This window comes from Leguminivora glycinivorella, chromosome 2, assembly GCF_023078275.1.
Source record: "Leguminivora glycinivorella isolate SPB_JAAS2020 chromosome 2, LegGlyc_1.1, whole genome shotgun sequence".
In the NCBI taxonomy this organism is placed as follows: domain Eukaryota; kingdom Metazoa; phylum Arthropoda; class Insecta; order Lepidoptera; family Tortricidae; genus Leguminivora; species Leguminivora glycinivorella.
In genome coordinates, this window is record NC_062972.1 from 19,507,232 (window position 1) to 19,526,946 (window position 19,715).

The 19,715-nt window shown below is 37.0% G+C and overlaps 2 protein-coding genes across 4 annotated transcripts in view; one reads left to right on the forward strand and one right to left on the reverse strand.

The window, feature by feature from the left end:
* The first annotated feature begins 5,506 nt into the window (after nucleotides 1-5,506).
* On the forward strand, nucleotides 5,507-15,663 carry LOC125241790 (titin). 3 transcript variants are annotated; one of them, XM_048150431.1, is made up of 8 exons: nucleotides 5,507-5,617; nucleotides 6,922-10,651; nucleotides 10,729-10,940; nucleotides 11,075-11,279; nucleotides 11,361-11,467; nucleotides 11,995-12,170; nucleotides 14,651-14,760; nucleotides 15,012-15,663. In XM_048150431.1, the coding sequence occupies exons 1-8, from the start codon at nucleotides 5,570-5,572 to the stop codon at nucleotides 15,311-15,313; spliced, it is 4,890 nt and encodes a 1,629-aa protein (XP_048006388.1). In that variant the 5' UTR covers nucleotides 5,507-5,569; the 3' UTR covers nucleotides 15,314-15,663. The 3 variants fall into 3 exon arrangements, with proteins under 3 accessions (XP_048006388.1, XP_048006397.1, XP_048006380.1); XM_048150423.1 differs by lacking the exon at nucleotides 5,507-5,617 and having other exon boundaries at nucleotides 6,692-10,651; XM_048150440.1 differs by lacking the exons at nucleotides 5,507-5,617; nucleotides 14,651-14,760; nucleotides 15,012-15,663 and adding an exon at nucleotides 14,343-14,446 and having other exon boundaries at nucleotides 6,681-10,651; nucleotides 11,995-12,229.
* Nucleotides 15,664-16,898: 1,235 nt separating this feature from the next.
* Nucleotides 16,899-19,715, reverse strand: part of LOC125241592 — a 34,669-nt gene continuing 31,852 nt past the window's right edge. The window contains exons 7-8 of the mRNA XM_048150144.1: nucleotides 18,444-19,583; nucleotides 16,899-17,288 (exon numbers count right to left, since the gene is read on the reverse strand). Of these exons, the coding sequence (XP_048006101.1) occupies nucleotides 17,187-17,288; nucleotides 18,444-19,583 (1,242 nt within the window). The 3' untranslated portion in view covers nucleotides 16,899-17,186. The remainder of the gene's footprint in view (nucleotides 17,289-18,443; nucleotides 19,584-19,715) is intronic.

Genomic DNA, 19,715 nt, shown 5'->3' on the forward strand with positions numbered 1-19,715 from the left:
CTTATGGTAGAATGTTATAAGTGACATTGTACTGATAAACAAACAAGCAATGATCTAAACTAAAACAAAACACTACTAGTGTAATGATGATGTCTCATAAAAAATGTGGAAAACGACTCTTAAGATGTTTTTGTTTCTAAGCGTTGTCTAAGGATTTTCTTTCCTTGGTAAGTTAGGGTGGATGTGAGAAATAACGAGGCTCCAAGGCACTTCAGGGTACGCAGCGAAGAAAAAAATATTGTGTATTTTGCAAAAGAACAATCAAATCAACATCAATACAAAACCTAACTTAAAATAAACGTAATAAGACCTACTTTTGCGAACACTAGTAAATACGGAAGTATCACCTACAGACCTAGTAGCCAAACAAAGTAGAACCTTAATGAAAGTCCCTAAGGTGGATTCTGATATTGCTGGTTTCAATTTAATTTAAACGAGGTGGTAGATTGCTTATGAAATATGAACTCAAACTGAAGGAGTAAAAGTCGGTTTTGGCATGGGAATGGCTTTATTAGGGGTAGTGTTGTACATTTTGAGCCGAGGTGAGGGTGGTTAGTTTGTTTCCATAGAACTACTTCAAAATTAAATAGAAATTATATTTTATTAATTATGACTTCGTCACCCGAATTTAAATTTTTTACTTGCCTTGTACCTAATAATAAATGGCCTTTTTATGGAGGGTTGACTGAGTTGTAGAAAAAAAAGTTTGTTTTCCTAATCATAGCAGGATTCTGAATATACATTTAAACGGTTGCCCTTTAGAATGCCCTTAATTTACGTCGGTACCTAGTTATAAACAAGGACGAAATCCATTTTAGCTGTGTTAAAAAAATCATACATAGGCTTGATATACTGTATTACAGTATATCATAACAGGAAAAAGGAATTTAATCTTCAGAGAATTTGGAGTAAAGTGCAACAGGTCGGAAATTCTTATAAAGTTGAAGTTTGTACCTACATTTGGATCACATCCTTGATATTAATAAAAATTGTTGGATGGTAGAGTAAGAAAGACAAGATTTACTAGATTTCCATACATTTTCGGTAACAAAAACAAAAAATTCAACTTCCTGGGACGTTTTGTGAAAGGGGACGTCTGGGACGTGTTGTGTGTTGCACAGTATCATGCACTCTACCAGTCTACCATTTTCAATATCAAAGATGTAACCCAAATGTACAAACTTTTTGAAAATTGCGTACCAAAAGTACCAAACAAACTGAGTTTGCATAGTATGTCGGATGACTACGGGCACTCGGGCGAGGGTCTGGGATGGGGGTCAACGACATCAGCTGGCCCGGGAAATATCACTATAGGTCAGGTTACATTCGCAGGTTGCGCTACACTCACTACCGTTTTCCTACTATTCGCCGGTGAATGGAACATGCTAGAAAAGGGATTTGTGCTTGTATTTTGTAGTTGGTGGCTGAATAAATAACCTGTATCGTAAACGCATTTGACCACGTACATGTGTTTGGGTAAAATGCTGATTTTGTAGGGCAGAATATTAACGGACTTATTATTAACTAGCTTTTGCCCACGGCTTCGCTCGCGTTAGAAAGAGACAAAAAGTAGCCTATGTCACTCTCCATCCCTTCAACTCCACTTAAAAAATCACGTCAATTCGTCGCTCCGTTTTGCCGTGAAGGATGGACAAACAAACAGACACACACACTTTCCCATTTATAATATTAGTATGGATTACTGACTTAATTGTCATATACTTAAGTAATTCTAGCTGCTCGTTTAGTGCGAAAGTGCGTGGTGTATAATTTAATGTAAATATCGGAATATATTGAATAATTTTAATTTTTATGTTTTTTGATTTTTATTTAATGTTTTGAACTTAATTTTTATTTTATTTTTAATATTTTTAATTTTTATTTTTATTGACGATTTTTAATGTTTAAATTCTGTTGCTTTTATTGTATTTAATTGTATTCTTTTACTATGGGTTTTACCTGAAATAAAATTTTTGAATTGAATTGAATTGAAAGTATTCGACGCCGTTCGACTCAGTATTTTTACAAGCAATAATTAGGGTTGGCAGTTGGCAGGACATTTGCTTGCACAAGTACAGACAAGATGATTACTTGAATTTTGACAGCCCTAAATAGGGGCAAGAGATAGTGGCGTTAGTTCTATATATTAGAACATAAACACACGACTCGTCCCTGAATCGCTGTCAAACTTTCAGATTAGATTTTCGGATTTGTCCTATCTGCACGGGAGTACTGTGTTTACTCTTATTTATTTTATTCTGTGCCATAGATATGAATGTAGACATAACACACTGGCAGTATTATCTAATGAATAAATCTTTGAATTGAACGGGTAGTCCATAAATGAAAATCTCTCTTCCCCAAAAACAATTACGCCCACAGACGTTTTAGCTTCAAACTTTTCCCATTGCTAAGAGTCGTTATTTGAGTTAAAAAGTTTTGCTCAATATTTGTCTTTGGTTAACTCCGATTTAAGTATAATTTTGGAATAAGCTCTATGAGCTCGTTCTTGGCGTTGGTTGGTTGCGAGTATCTTAATAATATAAAACTGCGCGCAAACATACGAATGTAATACATAATTAATTAATTACCTATTTTTTTTCTGTATAAGTAGGAAAAAGAGGTTAAATTCGTTATCATATCCAAATTGTTGATTAATGTCAATAATCATACAGATGTGTTTTCTCTTCGTATTTTCACAGAAAATCATGAACGTGTCAAGCTATTTCTGTCAGTTTCAGTACAAGATGTACTGACATTGTCTGAAATAGCATGACAAATAGGAACATTTCCGGAAAAATACGAAGAAACCCTTTTCGCACTGCATCTGTACTAACGTTAACTGAAAAATACGAAAGTTTAAGTAATAATACGATGGAAAAATATCATGCACTACATCTCTTATGAATAATACGTCATATTTAAATGCATAGTAGTTTCACCGCAGTTTAGTAAAAGCCGCACCGAATTTGCATAGTTTGACGGACGCCTGCAGGCCTGGCCAAAACTGGCCGACTACTGAGCGCGAGCGGGGGCCGTGGTCCCCCGACCGTGCACCCTAGGTACGAATAATTCAACAGTCTGTATCACCCTTTTTACAAGTCCCAGTAAGTGAGTAATACAGAGTACAAAAAATGGAAGAGGCTGTAAAACAATACATATGTAGTGCGAAAAGATTTTCGTATATCTTTAAGAAATAGGTATTTCTTATGACACAACAAGGGATCAAATCAAATTATATGTGACCCCCCCTGGAGCCTAGGTTGGCCATACAAATAGACCACGTGACCCCCCCTGAGGCCTGGGCCTTTACCACGTGACCCCCGGGTACGAAGCTGGATCCGCGCTTGAGTATAAACTAGCTAGCGGTTTACCACACACTTCAAGTTTCTTTTATCAGCCAAAAAACTACTAGACACTGATGCAAATAGCCGTTCAAAGGTTAGTACGTACTCTATGCCACTACTTATACGGGCCGCGCGCCAAGCATGCGCCGGCACACGACACGGGCCGCGAGCATGGAGAAGAATTTTATTGCGTGTAAACACTTATGTTGACATATCCAGGATATCAAAATTACATTTTAGTACAAAAATGCATTGTAGAAAACAAGTATTCAGTATTATTTTCTTTCTAAGTAACACAAGTCACACAAAGTAACACATCATACAAATACTTAGGTTCGATAAAGGGATTAATGACCTTTTGATCCGACTGGGTGATGCTTTTGACCACACAGAGATTACTTGACCCCGCTACTGATGCACATGGTCAAAGAGTAAATTGTGTACGTGATCCCACCTCTGATATAATATACTCATCCATTCCATGATCCATTTTTTCCATTATTATCTACATTATGATGTTGAGTTCTACATGTATCTACTGAACACGCCTACCATAGGTATATAACCGGTAGACATTATTAAATAATTCAAACATTGTAAAACATGGAAAAAATGGACCAGTTACATTTGTCCCCCAGTCGAAATTTGCCCCACTGTACCTTAATAACAATATTTTGCTTCCAAAACTTTCATAGCATTAAGATTTGTTTATTGTATCAGATGATTGTTACGTTCGTATCGCGAAGTCTTGCACAACACGCTTGTGTCATGTTAGCCGAGAGCTCGAGTTGGCACGTCGCCAAGAGATTTTGGCCGGAAGAGGAATAGCGGAAAACTGCCAAAACAACCTTTGTCGATTGTGTTACTTGGGCGTATTGTGCTAAATGTATTGTTTGGATAAAATATCTTACCTACGTATACCTACGGATTCGCCTTCGCTTGCCTGAGAGCTGGTTTAGATGATAAGAGATCTCGCATGCGAGTCTAATTAATTACAATGACACGTTTGGACAGCCAGCTAAAATGAATGTCGTCTAATAATTTGTGCAAATGTACATTTGTAAAACCAGTTTCAAATAAAGCTAATCCTTTTCCACACTACGTAGCCCCCTCGTTAGCAGCACACGCACACTTATAATTAGTAATGGGTCTCCCGTCCCTCTCGCACTTAACAGATTTATAGGTCAACAGTCTGACTACAAGCTTTAAGAATGGACATCATTTTTTGAAATATTAAATAAAATAGAAAATAAGTTACTTGAAATATCACGTAATTCAACAAGTATGGGCTAGGATAAGTAATGTCCTTTATGTTTTAAATTCGGATAACCCTAGTATAGTTCTCGAAACCCTGATCTCTAATGAAAAACGAAACACCTTAATTCCCTTTACTTCAAATTGAACCAGAACCCTTTGTTCACATTTAAGTATAAATGTACATATATACATAGTAACTATAAATTTATATAGGCATATGTATCGCAAAATCAAAAGAGATCATATTGTTTACTTAATGAACTCTTTTATGCTGTTGACATTCTCAGCAGTTTTAACTTTCACGATCCCACGCATCCCGTATGACCTAAATTCGCAAAATAAAAAGTCAATCGTGAAAAAAAAAACCGGCTACGTCTCCCGTACTATATCCGAAAGGGTGACAACCCTTAACATTAGCATTTTTAAACTGGGCCCACTCCAATTTCGACCACACTAATACTCCCATCTGATCCTACTGTAACCCTTCAGTAAGGGGGTTAAGGTTGAAAGTTGCATTGTGTTTTCATAGCCATCTGTAAATATAAGTTGGTATTCGAACCCTCTGAAAAAAATAATGAAACAGGGTTGCTTGACTGACCATTTTGACGTGCAAGATTTATTTAGGTCATTCCGAACATGAATTTTGACAGATCGTGTCAGATAACGCTGTCATTGTATTTTAAAAGTAGGTACTTTTGTTTGTTTCCCCTTTTAACGTCAGAATGGGGATAATGTTAATGTATTTATTCTGGAATATGGGCAATATTGTAGTCAAATGTAAATTACTTACCTACATAAATAGTTTGGTATTTAGCGGTGATAAACGTATGTTTAGTACATCTATAAAATAGACTATTTTTTATGTAAGTTAATCTTGTCTGTACATACATCTTATCAGGACTGTGGCAGTGAGGAACCAGTGGTGTCCGGCCAAGCTAACTGGAGTTTAGCGTCAAGATCTTTCGATGGCATTGATACCAGTGTTAATCGCAATTCGTCAATCTTTCAGTAGTGTAGGTATAGAATATATAATAGTACAAGTACAGAAGGCTCACTCCTTTGATGTTCACAAAATGCCGCCATTCTAAAATCTTACCTACATTAACAAACGGACCGCACGCGAGCAGCCGACATTGAATTTTATTGCGCCGCGAGAAGCTCGTCACCACTGAATGGGCCGATGTACTTGTAGCGCGGCGATAGAATCGCGGAGTGAGCAGCCCCTGGGGGCCGATTTTTGAATCTCACGGCGTTCGAATTTAGAAAATTGTCACTGAAAATAGTAGGCAATTCACCGTTTTCAACCGGTATTTTAGTGACAGTGAGACTCAAAAATCGGCTCCGGTGTAGCATGGTAACATTGGCAACTAATACAATATGTAGGTACATATAGCACATAGTTGTATACCTACATAACTCTATCGGTAAGTATGTCATGCCGTGCATAATTTAATACTGACACGGCTGTCTACATAAATAAATTTAATGAATCTATTTATTTATTGTCGGTTGCCAATACATACTTATAGACGCATGTCGCATATTTGTGCACCTTGCAACAATATATTTATACTCAAACAGTTATTATAATTCCCAATGAATTTGAATTGTTTTTACAATGGGCACTTATGACTACTTTTGCTACTTTCTCGCATTAAGTAGTGCGAGAAGTAAGTATTTAATTTATTACACGAGCGAATAGGTGATTCGCGACTCGAATCGATTTTATCGCAACTCGTGGCGATTACTCATTTTGCGTATGATTAATTGAATACTGGTGATACTTTATTAAATACTTATAATTAGTATAATAACATTCAAATAATTACATTAAAAATGTTACTTTAAAATCAGGCACTTATATTGACCATTAAGCTAAACGTTTATGTTACGTTAATGTATGCATTTTAGTATTTTTTTTTACTTACAATGCAATTTGTATTTTCGGGCCATTTGTTCTAAATATACCTGTATCTGTGTGCATTGCTGCAGTTTTGGCAAGCACCACTTCCTCATGTCTCGCGGGAGTGCAAAGCAAATATCTGCATAAAAATAGACAAGGAAAATGCAACCTTACCCTGTTAAATTAAAAACTATAATGTGGACCACAAACCGATACTGACATTTCGTGTAATACATGCGAATGTTTCGAGACAGGAATAAAGTCGTCGTCCACAAATCGGTCAGACTCTCACTGATTTTAGATTTGTTCGGACGTGCCAATTTTACCTGAAAGTTAGGAACTATCGTGGTAATGAATAGCAAGAAAAAGAATAAAAACCGCCAAAATAAACCACCCAATCCAATTCCTCCTCAGAAACAAGAGGTTAGTGAACCCTCGAGTCCATCTGATGTGACAAATACTGAAATTGAGAGTGTTGTGGAAGAACGTGTGCCTATTATTGAAACTGCATCTGCGGAAGTGAAAGAAACCGAGGAAACTCCTAAGAAACCGAAGAGAAATAGAGGTAAAAAGAAAACAGATGATGACAAGAGTGTTAAAGAAGATGTCATTAAGAGTGAAGAGCTTGTTGTAGAAACCGAGGTGAAAGATTCATTAGATGAATCCAATATAGCCCCCACCGCTCGTAAAAAGAAAAATAAAAACAAAAAGGGCCCGGGATCTACCCAAGGTGAAAAAGAAGATGAGTTGAAAGTTGAAAAAGATGCTCAAATAGATGAAAGTACTGGCCAGACCCAGAGTCTAGATGAACTGTTAATTATAAAGGAAGAACCGGAGCCTGAAATAAAATCAGCGAAGAAAAAGAATAAAAAGAAGAAAAATCGCAATGATTCTGAAAGATCTGATAAAGCAGAAGAAGTATCTTGTACGTCTGCATTCCAAAAGCTATTGTCTGAAAGTGTACATATTGAAGCTAACCCACTACCTTCTACAGACGACAACAGTGTTTCAGAAGTTACGGACAAGAACGTGGAAAAAACACCATTAGCTTCTATACATCCTGATAATATTTTAAAAGAAATACCTCAAAAAGATGAAGGTGCCAAAAATAAGAAAAAGAATAAAAAAGATAAAAAGCCACAGGTTGATCTTGATGTAGCAAAAACTCAAGAAGAAATAAAGCCTCATGAAATAGTGGCAGCTGATAATCTTAACATCTCAAGTCAAGTTTCGGAAATCAGCAGTGAAAAAATTGTACAAGACACCCCTGAAAAACAAAAAATTGATGAATCATTGCCCTCTTGTTCTACAGCAGGTGAAATCAGTTCAAGAAATAAAGCAAAAATTGCAAAACCGGTAGAAAAAAAGAAGCAAGAAAAATGTAAAGAGATTGTTGAAAAAGTCGCAGTTGAGGATGCGAAAGTTACCCCAATGGAACCTAGAGAAGAAAGAACTGACATTTTACAAACAGAAGATTTAGATGATGTAATATTAGTGCCACTAACGGATATTGCCCCAGACTGGCAAGAAGAAGAGAAAATAGAAGAAGGCAACGGACCAGTCATAGGTTGTGAAGATAAACAAGACACAATAGAACTTGAACAACCATGCCTTAACCTCGATAATACTAAAAATAAGAAAAGTTCCCCAAAACCAACGAGGAGAACTGAAACAATGGTATCTTCTGCTGTGAAATCTGAATCTGAAATAAGTAGTACCTCAAAAGACTTGGCAGACCAAAAGCCTGTGTTGAATCCGGACTTAAAAGTGGATATAAGTCCAGAAGGAAAAAATGATCACAAATCGACACACACTGAAATCAAGGGTCAAAATAAGAAAAAGGATAAAAGAAAGAAATCGCCTAAACCTACAACGCATATTGAGACAGCACCAGAAATCGACATTCCAATTGCATCCTTGTGTGCAATGCCAAAATCTGATCAAAAAGAAATCTTTACAACATCGCTAGAGCATGCAGAGGTTTTACTTGAAGAGAAACAGCATGACAGTCATTCTGAATCCAAACCGCCACTATTAGAAAAAGCCAACGTTTCTGGTAATGATGAAAATAAATCTATAAAAATATCAAGTGAAGATGACCCGATGAGTTCTGAAATAAAGGCAGATGTTGTGGAAGCAGAACTAACTCCTGCGATGTTACCAGCAACCAGCTCGGACACAGGTAGAATACAAACTGAAGATATGCCTGTAGCGCATCCAGACGTTCAAGATGCGAAAACGGCGGCCGAGAAAGATCAAATGGACCGCGTTCAGACTCCTGACAACTTGAAGCGTCCAAAAAGAAAGAAGTCGCCAAAACCTATGATTGATCTTAGCGTAGCGTCAGGCTCTAAAAGCGCTCAAAAATCAAATCAAACTTTGAACATCGACGACATCATTATTATTCAAGCTGAGGTTGTAAGTGAAGAAAAGGCTCAAAAAGCTGACTCATTTATTGTAAGTGAAGAAAGTACTGATAAAAAAGACACAATTCGTGCAGATACTAAACATGGATGTGAAAAGTCTAAAAAAAGAAAAAAATCTCCTAAACCTCCTCAGCAGGGGTGTTCACAAGAATTGAAAGGTACCACTGAAAGACAATGCAGTTTAGAAACTCAGGGAGAAGTACAAATGCCTATAACTCCCAAGCCACAAGATACGAAGCTATCACAAGCAATTCTTGCCGTAGAACTCGAGACACCAAAGAGTGATTTTCCTTCACCTAACGAAGTAACACCTGATTTTATAGAACATCCAAGATGTCCAAGTGAGCAACTTGACGGTAATAACAATATGGTCATTCAAGAAATTCAAAATATAGATGGGAATTTGAATGTACCTGTAATAATACCCGATACGCCGTTTGTACAAAGTTCTAATATCAGCAGTCCGGAATTGATACCAAGCGGGATAAGGGTTATAAATATGGAATCTGATAAAAAACCCCTCGAAGAAAAAACTGATCTTAAATCAAAAGTCTTGGAAGTAAATCAAGATATGGAAGAATTAAGAATGTCAATTGAAAAGTCGTTAGCGGAATTGACATCATTAGAAAAAAGTGATGAAACTGAAAAAAATATAGAAAAACAAAATAAAGAAAATGATGGAAAAACTAAAAGTTTTGATATCAAACAAGAAACACTTGTAGTTGAAAATCGGCCTGCTTCTGACGCAATTGTAGATATGTTGGCGAAAGATGATTTTAAACATGCAGAAGAAGAATCAACTTGTAAAGAACCTGTTTGTCCTGCAAGAAAAGACCACAAAGGAAAAGGAAAATCTAAAAAGAAATGTAAACAAGAATCAACAATACAAACTACTTCATCACAGTCATCCATGAATACGACTGGCACTGAAAAGTCATCAAAGCCTGAAAATAAAAACGAAGAAGCTAATAAGTCAGATCAAGCATCTAGTAATACACAAGGAAAAGAAAAACAACAGGCCAGTGAAACCAAAGGTAATAAAGATGATGACTTAATGGGAAGTGAAAATGTTGGGAAAAATAATCAAACCGAATTCAAACCTATTGAAAATTTTGAAGATGCCATGACTTCCAGTGTTGACGATGTAAATAAAACGTTTGAAATTATTGCCAACGAAGCAAATTCCAGATTGTCTAAAACACAAAATAATCCAGAGATTAACGTCACAGCACCACAAGAAGATGATAAAAAAAGTAGTCAAGAAAAACAAAATCCCGTTTCGCCGCCAAAAAACTTGTTAGGCCACCCCGACATTCCTGTGCCATCGAGTAGAATCGACTATAAAAAAGAAAAAAATAAAACGCCAAATTGCAGACAAGCGAAAGTTAAAATAAAAGATGCGAATCAAGTAGAAATAGAAATTCCGGATAAATCTAAAGAGTCTCAGACAGAGTCTAAAAGTAAACTCTTGAATTTTAAGAAACCTGACGAGTCAACATGTGTCACCAATCAAAATGAAGATTACATTTATAAGTACAGTTTTCGCAAAGTGTTTCTGCAATGTGCGTGCCATGTCTGCAAAAAGGATTTAAAACCTACTAGAGTCCCATGTAGCTACTGCAATTTAATATTCTATTGCAACCAGAAACATAAGGACGAAGATTACTCCCAACACCAAGCTTTGTGCTTTGCCGTTTCGACCATAGTTCATTTGAAAGGTATTTGATTTCGTGTTATTGAATTTGTTTCTTTTTTTAGATACGAACTTTAGATGCAACTTTGCTTCCGTTTACAGATCACAAGTTTATCTACGCCGACTCGCGCAACGTGACTGGTCACAACTACCGCCTCTTGCGCATGCAGATGATCGTGTCCTGTGAGAAGGTGCTTAAGCGCAGGCTGGCACCGTGGGAGCAGGAAGCCCTGCTGTACCCCAGGATGTGTGCTCTTCCTAGCTGTCGGGAGTGGAGACAAGCCAAACTTGTAGATTGTGAGGGATGTGGACAGGTAATTAAAACAAGACAGAAACTTATACTTACTTCTACCAGTAAACAAAACAACCTATTTGGAACTAGAATGATACTAAAGGAATTCTGGAGTAAGAAGAGTACCTATGTATTAAGTATCATAAATCTTTCCAGATATCGTATTGCTCGGAACATCCAGACCACCTCCCAAAGAGCCACTCGCGTTGGTGCAAGTCCTATAACCTGTATCGTGGGCTGGTAAAGCACCAGCAAACGAAAGGCCGTCTGGAACCGAAACTGCCTACACGAGTGCTGGAACTGACTCCTTTGCCGGAGAACATCAATGAAGTTTTGGCAGCGATGTATGAACAGAAAATTGGTGAGGAAACCATGCAAAAAAATATCATTAGATGAAGTTGCATATCGTATAAACTGTTGACGTATAATTTTAACTTTGCAGACATGAGCGATATTGAGTATGCAGCGCTTACGCAGCTTGCGACCGCGCCTCTTACAGCACTCTTCTGTTTGCAGTACAGACCAAACACCGCTACTGGAAACACTAAGGTTTTTAAAGTTTTTATATTCTTCTTCTTCTTCTATTCATGATCTCCTTAATGAATTCCTGGCCATTTAAAACTTTAGCTCTAATCCTGTAAATCTCCTTCAAATAAGAGGTTCGCTCTATTGACCGACAATATATAGTACATTACATCAGAGGCCGGGAAAATGAGGATTTCCGGCCAAGTGGGTATATACGGCCGAGCGGATAGGGATACGAGGCCGGGAATCCGTTTTCACGCCGAGGCATGTATAGTGCTTTTCTCAAACATACAATGAAATAAAAAAAAAATGATCTAAAGGACAATATTTTATAAAAAAAAGTTACTTTGCAGGCCTAGGCCTGAAAAATAATATGAAATCCCTTTACAGTCCTCTCGAGTTGTTGCGCCCAAAAAGCGATACTTCCCAGCCCATTTTAAGGAACGTAAAGACAATATTTCATTTCATGTTTGAGAAAAAGTACATTTTTTAATGTTAAATGTTAAGGGGGCTATTTTAAGGACTCTTGCATCAAAATATTTTTCTTTCAGAAAACTTTAACGCTCCACATTGTGGGTGCTGAGCTTCAATTTGAAGCCGACGTGCTTAACAAGTGGGAGGTGTTTCTGCTACACCTGCTGCCTAATGTCGAGGAAATGAAAGTTGTGCTGGTTGGCCCGGACCTAAACCCATCCAATTTGCCGCTGGACCTGCTTGGGAAGATCAGGTTAGTTGTAAAAGGAAGTTCTTACTGTAGTATTGGACGACTTGGGTGAAAAATGATTGGTTTAACCCTTAATTTGGCAGACATAGAAAACATTAAAAATACCGTTTTTTTTGTTGAATACTATTTTTGTGGGTCATAAGGAGCCCTGAAAAAATAATGAAAAAAATCACAATCTTTCAGTTTTTCAGGAAAATTATGTTCGGTGTAGCGAACACTGCCAGCTAATCAAGAATAAAAAGTGCGAAATAATTTGCTATGTAAATTTTAAGAAACATGCAAATTTATTTGTAGAAAATAAACATAAAAGTATTGTTTACACTTTGTGTGTCTTTTGTGTACTTTGTGACCTCGAAACTGGACCTCCTTCCTAATGTTGACACCGAAAATCCCGGTACTCTTGGAGATGGTAAGGGGAATGTCCTGGTATTTAGGCGCTATGTTATGTCAAATGGGGTTTTATATGCGGAAAATGTGCAAAAATTCTTACTGGGGTTCAACTCGACAAGATTATGTTTACCCCACTCGGATACCTGCTCAAAAGAGGCCTCGACTTGAGACACAAGTTGCATTCTGCATAGCAAAATCTGCTCACGATAGGCATTTTCACGACCTGTCTACTGTCTATCACCTGTGATGTCATCCGCATAACAATAGATATTGCTAGTTACTATTAGCATATCATTGTTATGAAGGATGAACAAGGTCGGTGATAGGATAGCTCCTTAGGGTACACCACCGTTAATGGGTCGGATTTCTGAACATTGATCGTCGATGAAAACTGAATTGCCCCGCCCAGTTAGAAAGCTGGCTACCCACGTGCAAAGCCCTTATGGGAGCCCGTACGAGGGGAACTAGGGAAGATGCGTCTTATGCTAAACTCTATCAAAAACTTTAGGTAACGATATCTAGGCTAACCGCCAGAGCTTCTTCCTTTGTATCAATGGCGGTGGCCAAACTATGAGTCAACTATACCACAAGATCACCAGCACCACGACCATGGCGGAAGCCGTATTGCCGGTCACTATAAGCTGGTGCTCTTCAGGTACGCTAAGAGCTGGTTATTAACCACTTACTCCATTACCTTGGAGTGAAGAGAGATTCTCTAATCTGGGCCTCAATGGGCCGATAGTGTGCAGGGTTTGTGCGATCACCCTTCTTTGCAATTGGATGGACTCAAGCAGTCTTCCAGGATGACGGGCATTTACCTGAGCAGTATGAAAGCGAAAAAGATGAGTTAAAACCGGGGTTAGCTCCGGAGCGCACGTTTTCAGCACAATAGCTGGTACACCATCAGGCCCGTTGGACTTATTGACATCGAGGGAAAAAATTGCACGCCTAACTATACTTTGAGTGAAGCGAACCTCGGGCATGGATGCCTCACAGCGCGGGTTCTGGTGTACGGAGGCCAAAGTATTTTTGGGGAATCTTCCCACTTCCCCTAAAATACTTTGTCCTCATGATGAAGAGGGGTCTAAATCCTCGCTGTAGGACCTTCCTGGTGCAAAGGGTATCCATCGCGGTTCAACACGTAACGCGGTAAGAGTACGGGTAGGTACTTTTGCATCGGGATGTGCGTAATTAGGTTAGAGTTAGCTTACATTTTACGTATTCAGATGTAAGAGTAATGTAATTTACTTTTGTGCTCTTTTGCGAAATAAATATTTTGGTATAAAGTCCACCGATTAGTTGGCAATGTTCGTCACATTGAACATGCAAGCCTGAACTCAAACACTGCGTAGCTGGCGGTGTTCGCCACGCCGAACATGCAACCAACCTACTATTTCACTGTGAAGATGGCAGTGTTCGGCACCTCGAACATGACTTTTTAAGTGCCACTGTCACTAAATTAAGACTTACACTAAACTAGAAACTCTTTAGTTCGATTCATTACCTAATTAGTAACCGATAAATATCGTTTTTATAAAAGTGATACCATAAAAATCTAATATAATGTCATAAATAACTAGATGATACTTCGCGGTTGCCGTCTTGCTGCGATTTTGCGTGCACTGCTGGCATACGAATATTGCGACAGTAATGAATTAATTTTCTACCAATTAAAAAAATACAAATCTACAATTTGAGTCAAAAGAAAAATAAACAAAGATGAAAATGCGTCCAGTAGATTTTTTTGAAATGTATGTTCGCCACAGCGAACACTGTCCAATTAAGGGTTAATGGCGGAAACTAGCCCTTACTAACCTCCACTAACCAGCTGTGGCTGCTGTTGGATTTCTTGATCACTTTATGAGTAGGTAGTCCTTTACACCTTTACCTACCTACCTCGCTGACAACGTGGAAAATGATACCCATATTAAGATCCTTTCAGTCAATGACGATGATAGGCTCAGAACTAAACCTATGTAGTATGTAGAGTAGCTGACTCTGTTGTGGAATATTATTTTACTACGAATACTGGATAACTTTACCGTTTCTTTTTTGTTATTCAACATTCCATTTTATTTTTAAATGCTTTTCAGATATTGCGAAAACTGCCTAAGGAAGAAACGCCGAGTAGTATTCGGCTTTCAGGACAAACGAACCTATCACGAGTTCTGGGCGAGCGAGGACTTCACAGAGCCTGACTTGGGTAACATCATACTCTTAATTACTACTACAATTCCTTAAATATTTAGAAAATCTACCGAACTAATGTTGTGAATATTTAACGTCTCGGGGTAGTCTCCTGAACACCTCTGAACAAAACAAGAAATACATTTTGTAAACGGTGATGCTCATCTATGCTTGCGGTTGCGTCTATCGGATTTTCCAACCGTTCATATCATTAGAGGTAAATAAGTTCCCACATATTTATACTTTACATAGAATTCATGTTTTCAGTTTGCGCCTTCAACCCAAGCATACAGCGTTCTTCCGCCTACAACGGGAAGGACACCTGGCCTGCCACAATCAATTGCATCCTTAAGCTCAAATCTCCTTTAGCTATCACTTCCTACACCCTCTCAGAGCTGACCAGCGACCTCCTCAGAGTTCAGGAGTGCGCTACAGTGCGCTATAATGTTCTGTGCGCACCAAGAAATAATTGTTTTGCAAGCGTACGCCCGGATAGGAATTTCATCTCAGATGATGAAGCCCCTCTTTTGTTTAAGAATCATTGTGTCACCGTTGTATGTGGTGCTTAGTACGTTTAGGTCAATAAGATTGTTTGTTTGTTTAAATAAAACCCTCGGCCTTGGCTAATGTATAAAAATTATTGAATTTTGTCTCCATTAGCAAATGACAACAACCTAAGTTATGACGCCATGGACCAAAATGTTTGTAGATAGGCTGTTAGTACTTACCAAGAGTTTTTTGGGTCCAGAAGTGTCGTCTGATAATTTTGTGCGCGTCCTGAAAGACACGTCATAAGCGTCCGCCCCTTGTCCGCCCCAACTACTTCCGTTGATGAAGCTCGTTTGTTGTTTACGAATCATTGTAGGTATTCACTTTGTATGTTGTGTTTACATTGTTTCAATAAATTTGTTTCTGAGTTTGTACGAGTTTTAATCCATGTTTTATGGAGATTATACGTAAATTTAATTTATTATTATTTCCACATTCCATACCATGTTTGATTAAACATTGACAGAAAAGTGACTACTTAGGAAGCATGCAGTTGATATACCTAAACATTTAAGTAACCTCTGTCTATGGTAGAAAAAAAAGTAAAACTAAACGTCAACTCAGTGATAATAATTATTTACATGTGAATTGAATTTTTATTAACATATTCAAATTTTAATCATTTTAACTATTTGCATAAATTATTTTAATACATAAAACAAGTTGTGTTGTGTCGCATCTCAAGAGACCTATTGATGAGAATTGCAGGACTGCAGTTCAAGGTGTAAACAACAAGAACAGCATTGGTAAGTGGTTATCTTATTTCACTTAAATATATTATTTTATTATTTAATTTAGTTTTATCGTCAGTGTGCAAATTAAAAAGTGCGAACCGGCCGTCGGTCAGTTCATATTATACACCTGAGAGTCAAATTAACTTAGAACCTAACTCTTAGTGCGTTTTCATATTATCCGATCCGATATTGGATGTCGGACCGATATTCCATACATTACAGGCGCCATCTTGGATTTTTCCATTGAAATTCTTCCGACATCCGATATCGGATCGGATAATATGAAAACGCACTTCTTGGGCAAATTGTGGCGGCGACTCAGGGAGCCCATGCCCCTCGTTCCGGGTCTTTTCTGATGAGGCTCTTTATCGTAATTCAATGTAGGCTTTGCATCTGGAAGGGCCCGGGACGAGTTTGTAAATATATTTTAGAATTTAGTAAGTTTTAGTAACTCTTAACCTAATCTGATATAATAGTTATTTGTTATACAAGGGGGCAAAGTTGTATTTTAACGCCGAGTGTGGAATTGAAAAACGAGCAAGTGAAAGGATTCTATAGTTGAACCACGAGCGAAGCGAGTGGTTCGAGAATAGAATCCTGAACTTGCGAGTTTTTTAACACACGAGAAGTAAAATACATTTGCACCCGAGTGTAACACAAAACTTTTCCCCTCATTATAGCGAGGAAACTACAACGCAAAAAATGCGTTTATTACTGATTCCAGTAGTTCCACAGGTGGTAAATCATCTTTATTACTAGATTCACCTACTTTTATTAATTTTAAAGCAGTTAATTTGACTTTATTCAAGGTCAAATTACTTTACCCACTAGTGGATAAAATGCGTTTTAACCCACTGGTATTGAAGGACAAAACACGTGTTTCCGAGCTAGTGAGGGGAAAAGATTAATACATACTCTTATGTGGCGTTCTCAAGTGGTGGTTGCTTGAGAACGCTTATGCCGTGTTTAAATTAATTTAAAAAGTGGTATTATTTGAATCAACTTTTAATTCTGAAAATAGTAACATATCTAACAATATTTAAAATGAAGTACATTGTACTGACTCTATACATAATTATTTACATTAACAATTAAGATTATATCACAGATAATAAGCACATTTAAGAAGACACCGGCCACAACAGTAAAGACTATAGTCTCAACACTGACCACAATTATCACAAAGGCATATAAACACCAAATATAAGTAGAGGAATAAGCATATGAAGTACTTTCTGTCAACTTGCGAAGACCCAGGTACCTAAAGACAGAAATACATTTGAACAAGAGACACAGAGAGGGTTAGTTACAAATATAAAAGCCATAAACAAATAAGCATATACATAAACTTGTGAGGAACATAAATATACGTAAGCGTATAAATCCACGTGTAATTTATCTCAAACCGATCAATTTCAATAAGTAGATATATTTACGTAGTTTAATCGTAGAATTAACAACAAAACACCAATTATACAAACCTATAATACATAATCTATAACTATGGAATCCATTATTTCTTTTTTTTTTTTTATACAACGTCGGTGGCAAACAAGTATACGGTCCGCCTGATGTAAAGCGGTCACCGTAACCTATGGACGCCTGCAACTCAAACAGTGTCACATGCGCGTTGCCACCCCATTAGAAACTTATTATTATTGATTATTTTGTGAAATATCAGACAAAACGACTTTGGAAACAAGCATGTAGGTAATTAAGATTTCCATAATACAGGATACCTATTTAGTCATTTATTAAGACTACTAAATGCTACGTACATATTTGGTCATGTCCAAGGCCGATAGTCCACTATCATATGTTTATCATAGAAATATGATCATAGGCTTGTATGCCTCCCTTTTTCTCCAACGTGATGAAAAAGGACGGCATGTTGCCTATGATAAACATATGATAGTGGACTATTGGCCCAAGAAACGTAGCTTTTAATCAGCATTGTTTAAGAAAAGTACCTAAATGCTAGGATCTGATAGCGATTCACTAGATCAAAAATTGATCAGCTTTGGCAACAGTTTCACACAAACATGCCTCGTATAGATATTAATATAATTATTCAGAGGAAACAAAATAAATGTTTTATTTTCTTTGTTGTTAGTCACATTAGATCTATCCACCTCATTATTTTTTTTGTAATAATTTAATTTGTTAAATTAAAATATATCATGCATGTCTTAAATAATTATACGAGCAGCGTTAAATTGTTATTAGTACATTATGCATTATTATAGTTACGTCATAATGAGGGTAGGCAGGTATATAAAAAAAAAATTAGAAACACTGCACCCAAACACGATGCGCGAAGTGCAGAGTTTTTGTGCCCGTAGTTTAAAATTTTCATAAAATATAAAGCTACTCGTACTATTTGTTTGCATTATAGTTACTCAAGAGTAATAACCACCTGATATTCGGAATCATCAGTGACAGTATCCTTAATATCGTCGTCTTCAGTAGTGCTCCTAGCAGTCGTACTCAATACACCGCCGTCAATGGACCTCTTTGCTGTTGATTCTGTTGTACTTTGAGTGTCGTAATCATTTTTAGTTACAGATTCCGCAGACGCCGTGGAATGAAATAGATTATCAAAGAAAATTGGTATTGTAGTTTCATCTGGTATTGTGGAAGCACTCTCGGTGTAGTCGGTATTGTTTATATTTTCGTCTGTAGTCGTAGTGTTCTTAAAATCGTAATCAAAAAATATTGGATATGTAGTTTCCTCTTCTCTGTAGGACTCTGTACTGGTTTTTTCAGTGATATTATTTTTATCTACAAATTTAACATTCAAGTTATCGTTATCAAACAGCACATCTATTGTTGTAGATACGAAATTATCTCCCGGTATTAAAATGTTGTCTGTTGTTGTGGTCATTTTGGCTGTAGTAGATTCAATATCATTGTTTAGAAGTACGTTTTTTTTTCTTTCAGATGGGTAAAGGAAACTAAAAAGATTTCCTTTTTTGTTTATTTCATGCACTGGGCTTTTAGTCGTTAAATCGAAAACATAGTCACTCATTTTTGTAAATGTATCGTGAATTGGTATGCCTTTCTTTCGATCCTTATTAATTTTTTTCATTGTCGCATCTATTACCTTTGCGTCGTAAGTTTTGTGTATGTTTTCCATTAAACTTAAAACTATATCTAATAAAATATTGTTTTCATTTTTAGCGTAAGCAGAGTCATTTGTACTACTGACAATGTCATCCTCAAGATTGTATTGATTTTTGTCTGAATTCTCATGCATTTCCTCATTTTCAGAATCCACTTTCTGGTTTGCATCATCCTTTGAATCACTAGTTAAAAAAAACAATGGATTGTGTGTCGTAACATTATTGGGTATCGTATCATTGTTAACATTATTTGATCCATCTATCTTGTATGTTTGTTTTGTATATTTGGCTATTTCTGGACCAAGGATGTAGTCCACGTATGTTTTTAGTTTTTCACATTTTGTAGCCGAATTAACGTCGTTAGAACTTCCCCATACTATAAATCCAGAAGTGTGTGACTTATACATTGCCTTTATTGCTGTTTTTACATCCACCTGAAAATAAGCACGAAGTAACACATTTATGTAATGTTACCGATTGACGGATTACCGATTTGTAATTAGTGCAGAGTAAACTCTTAAACTAAAGTTAACCTATTCCTATAAGTATTGATAAGCACTGAATGG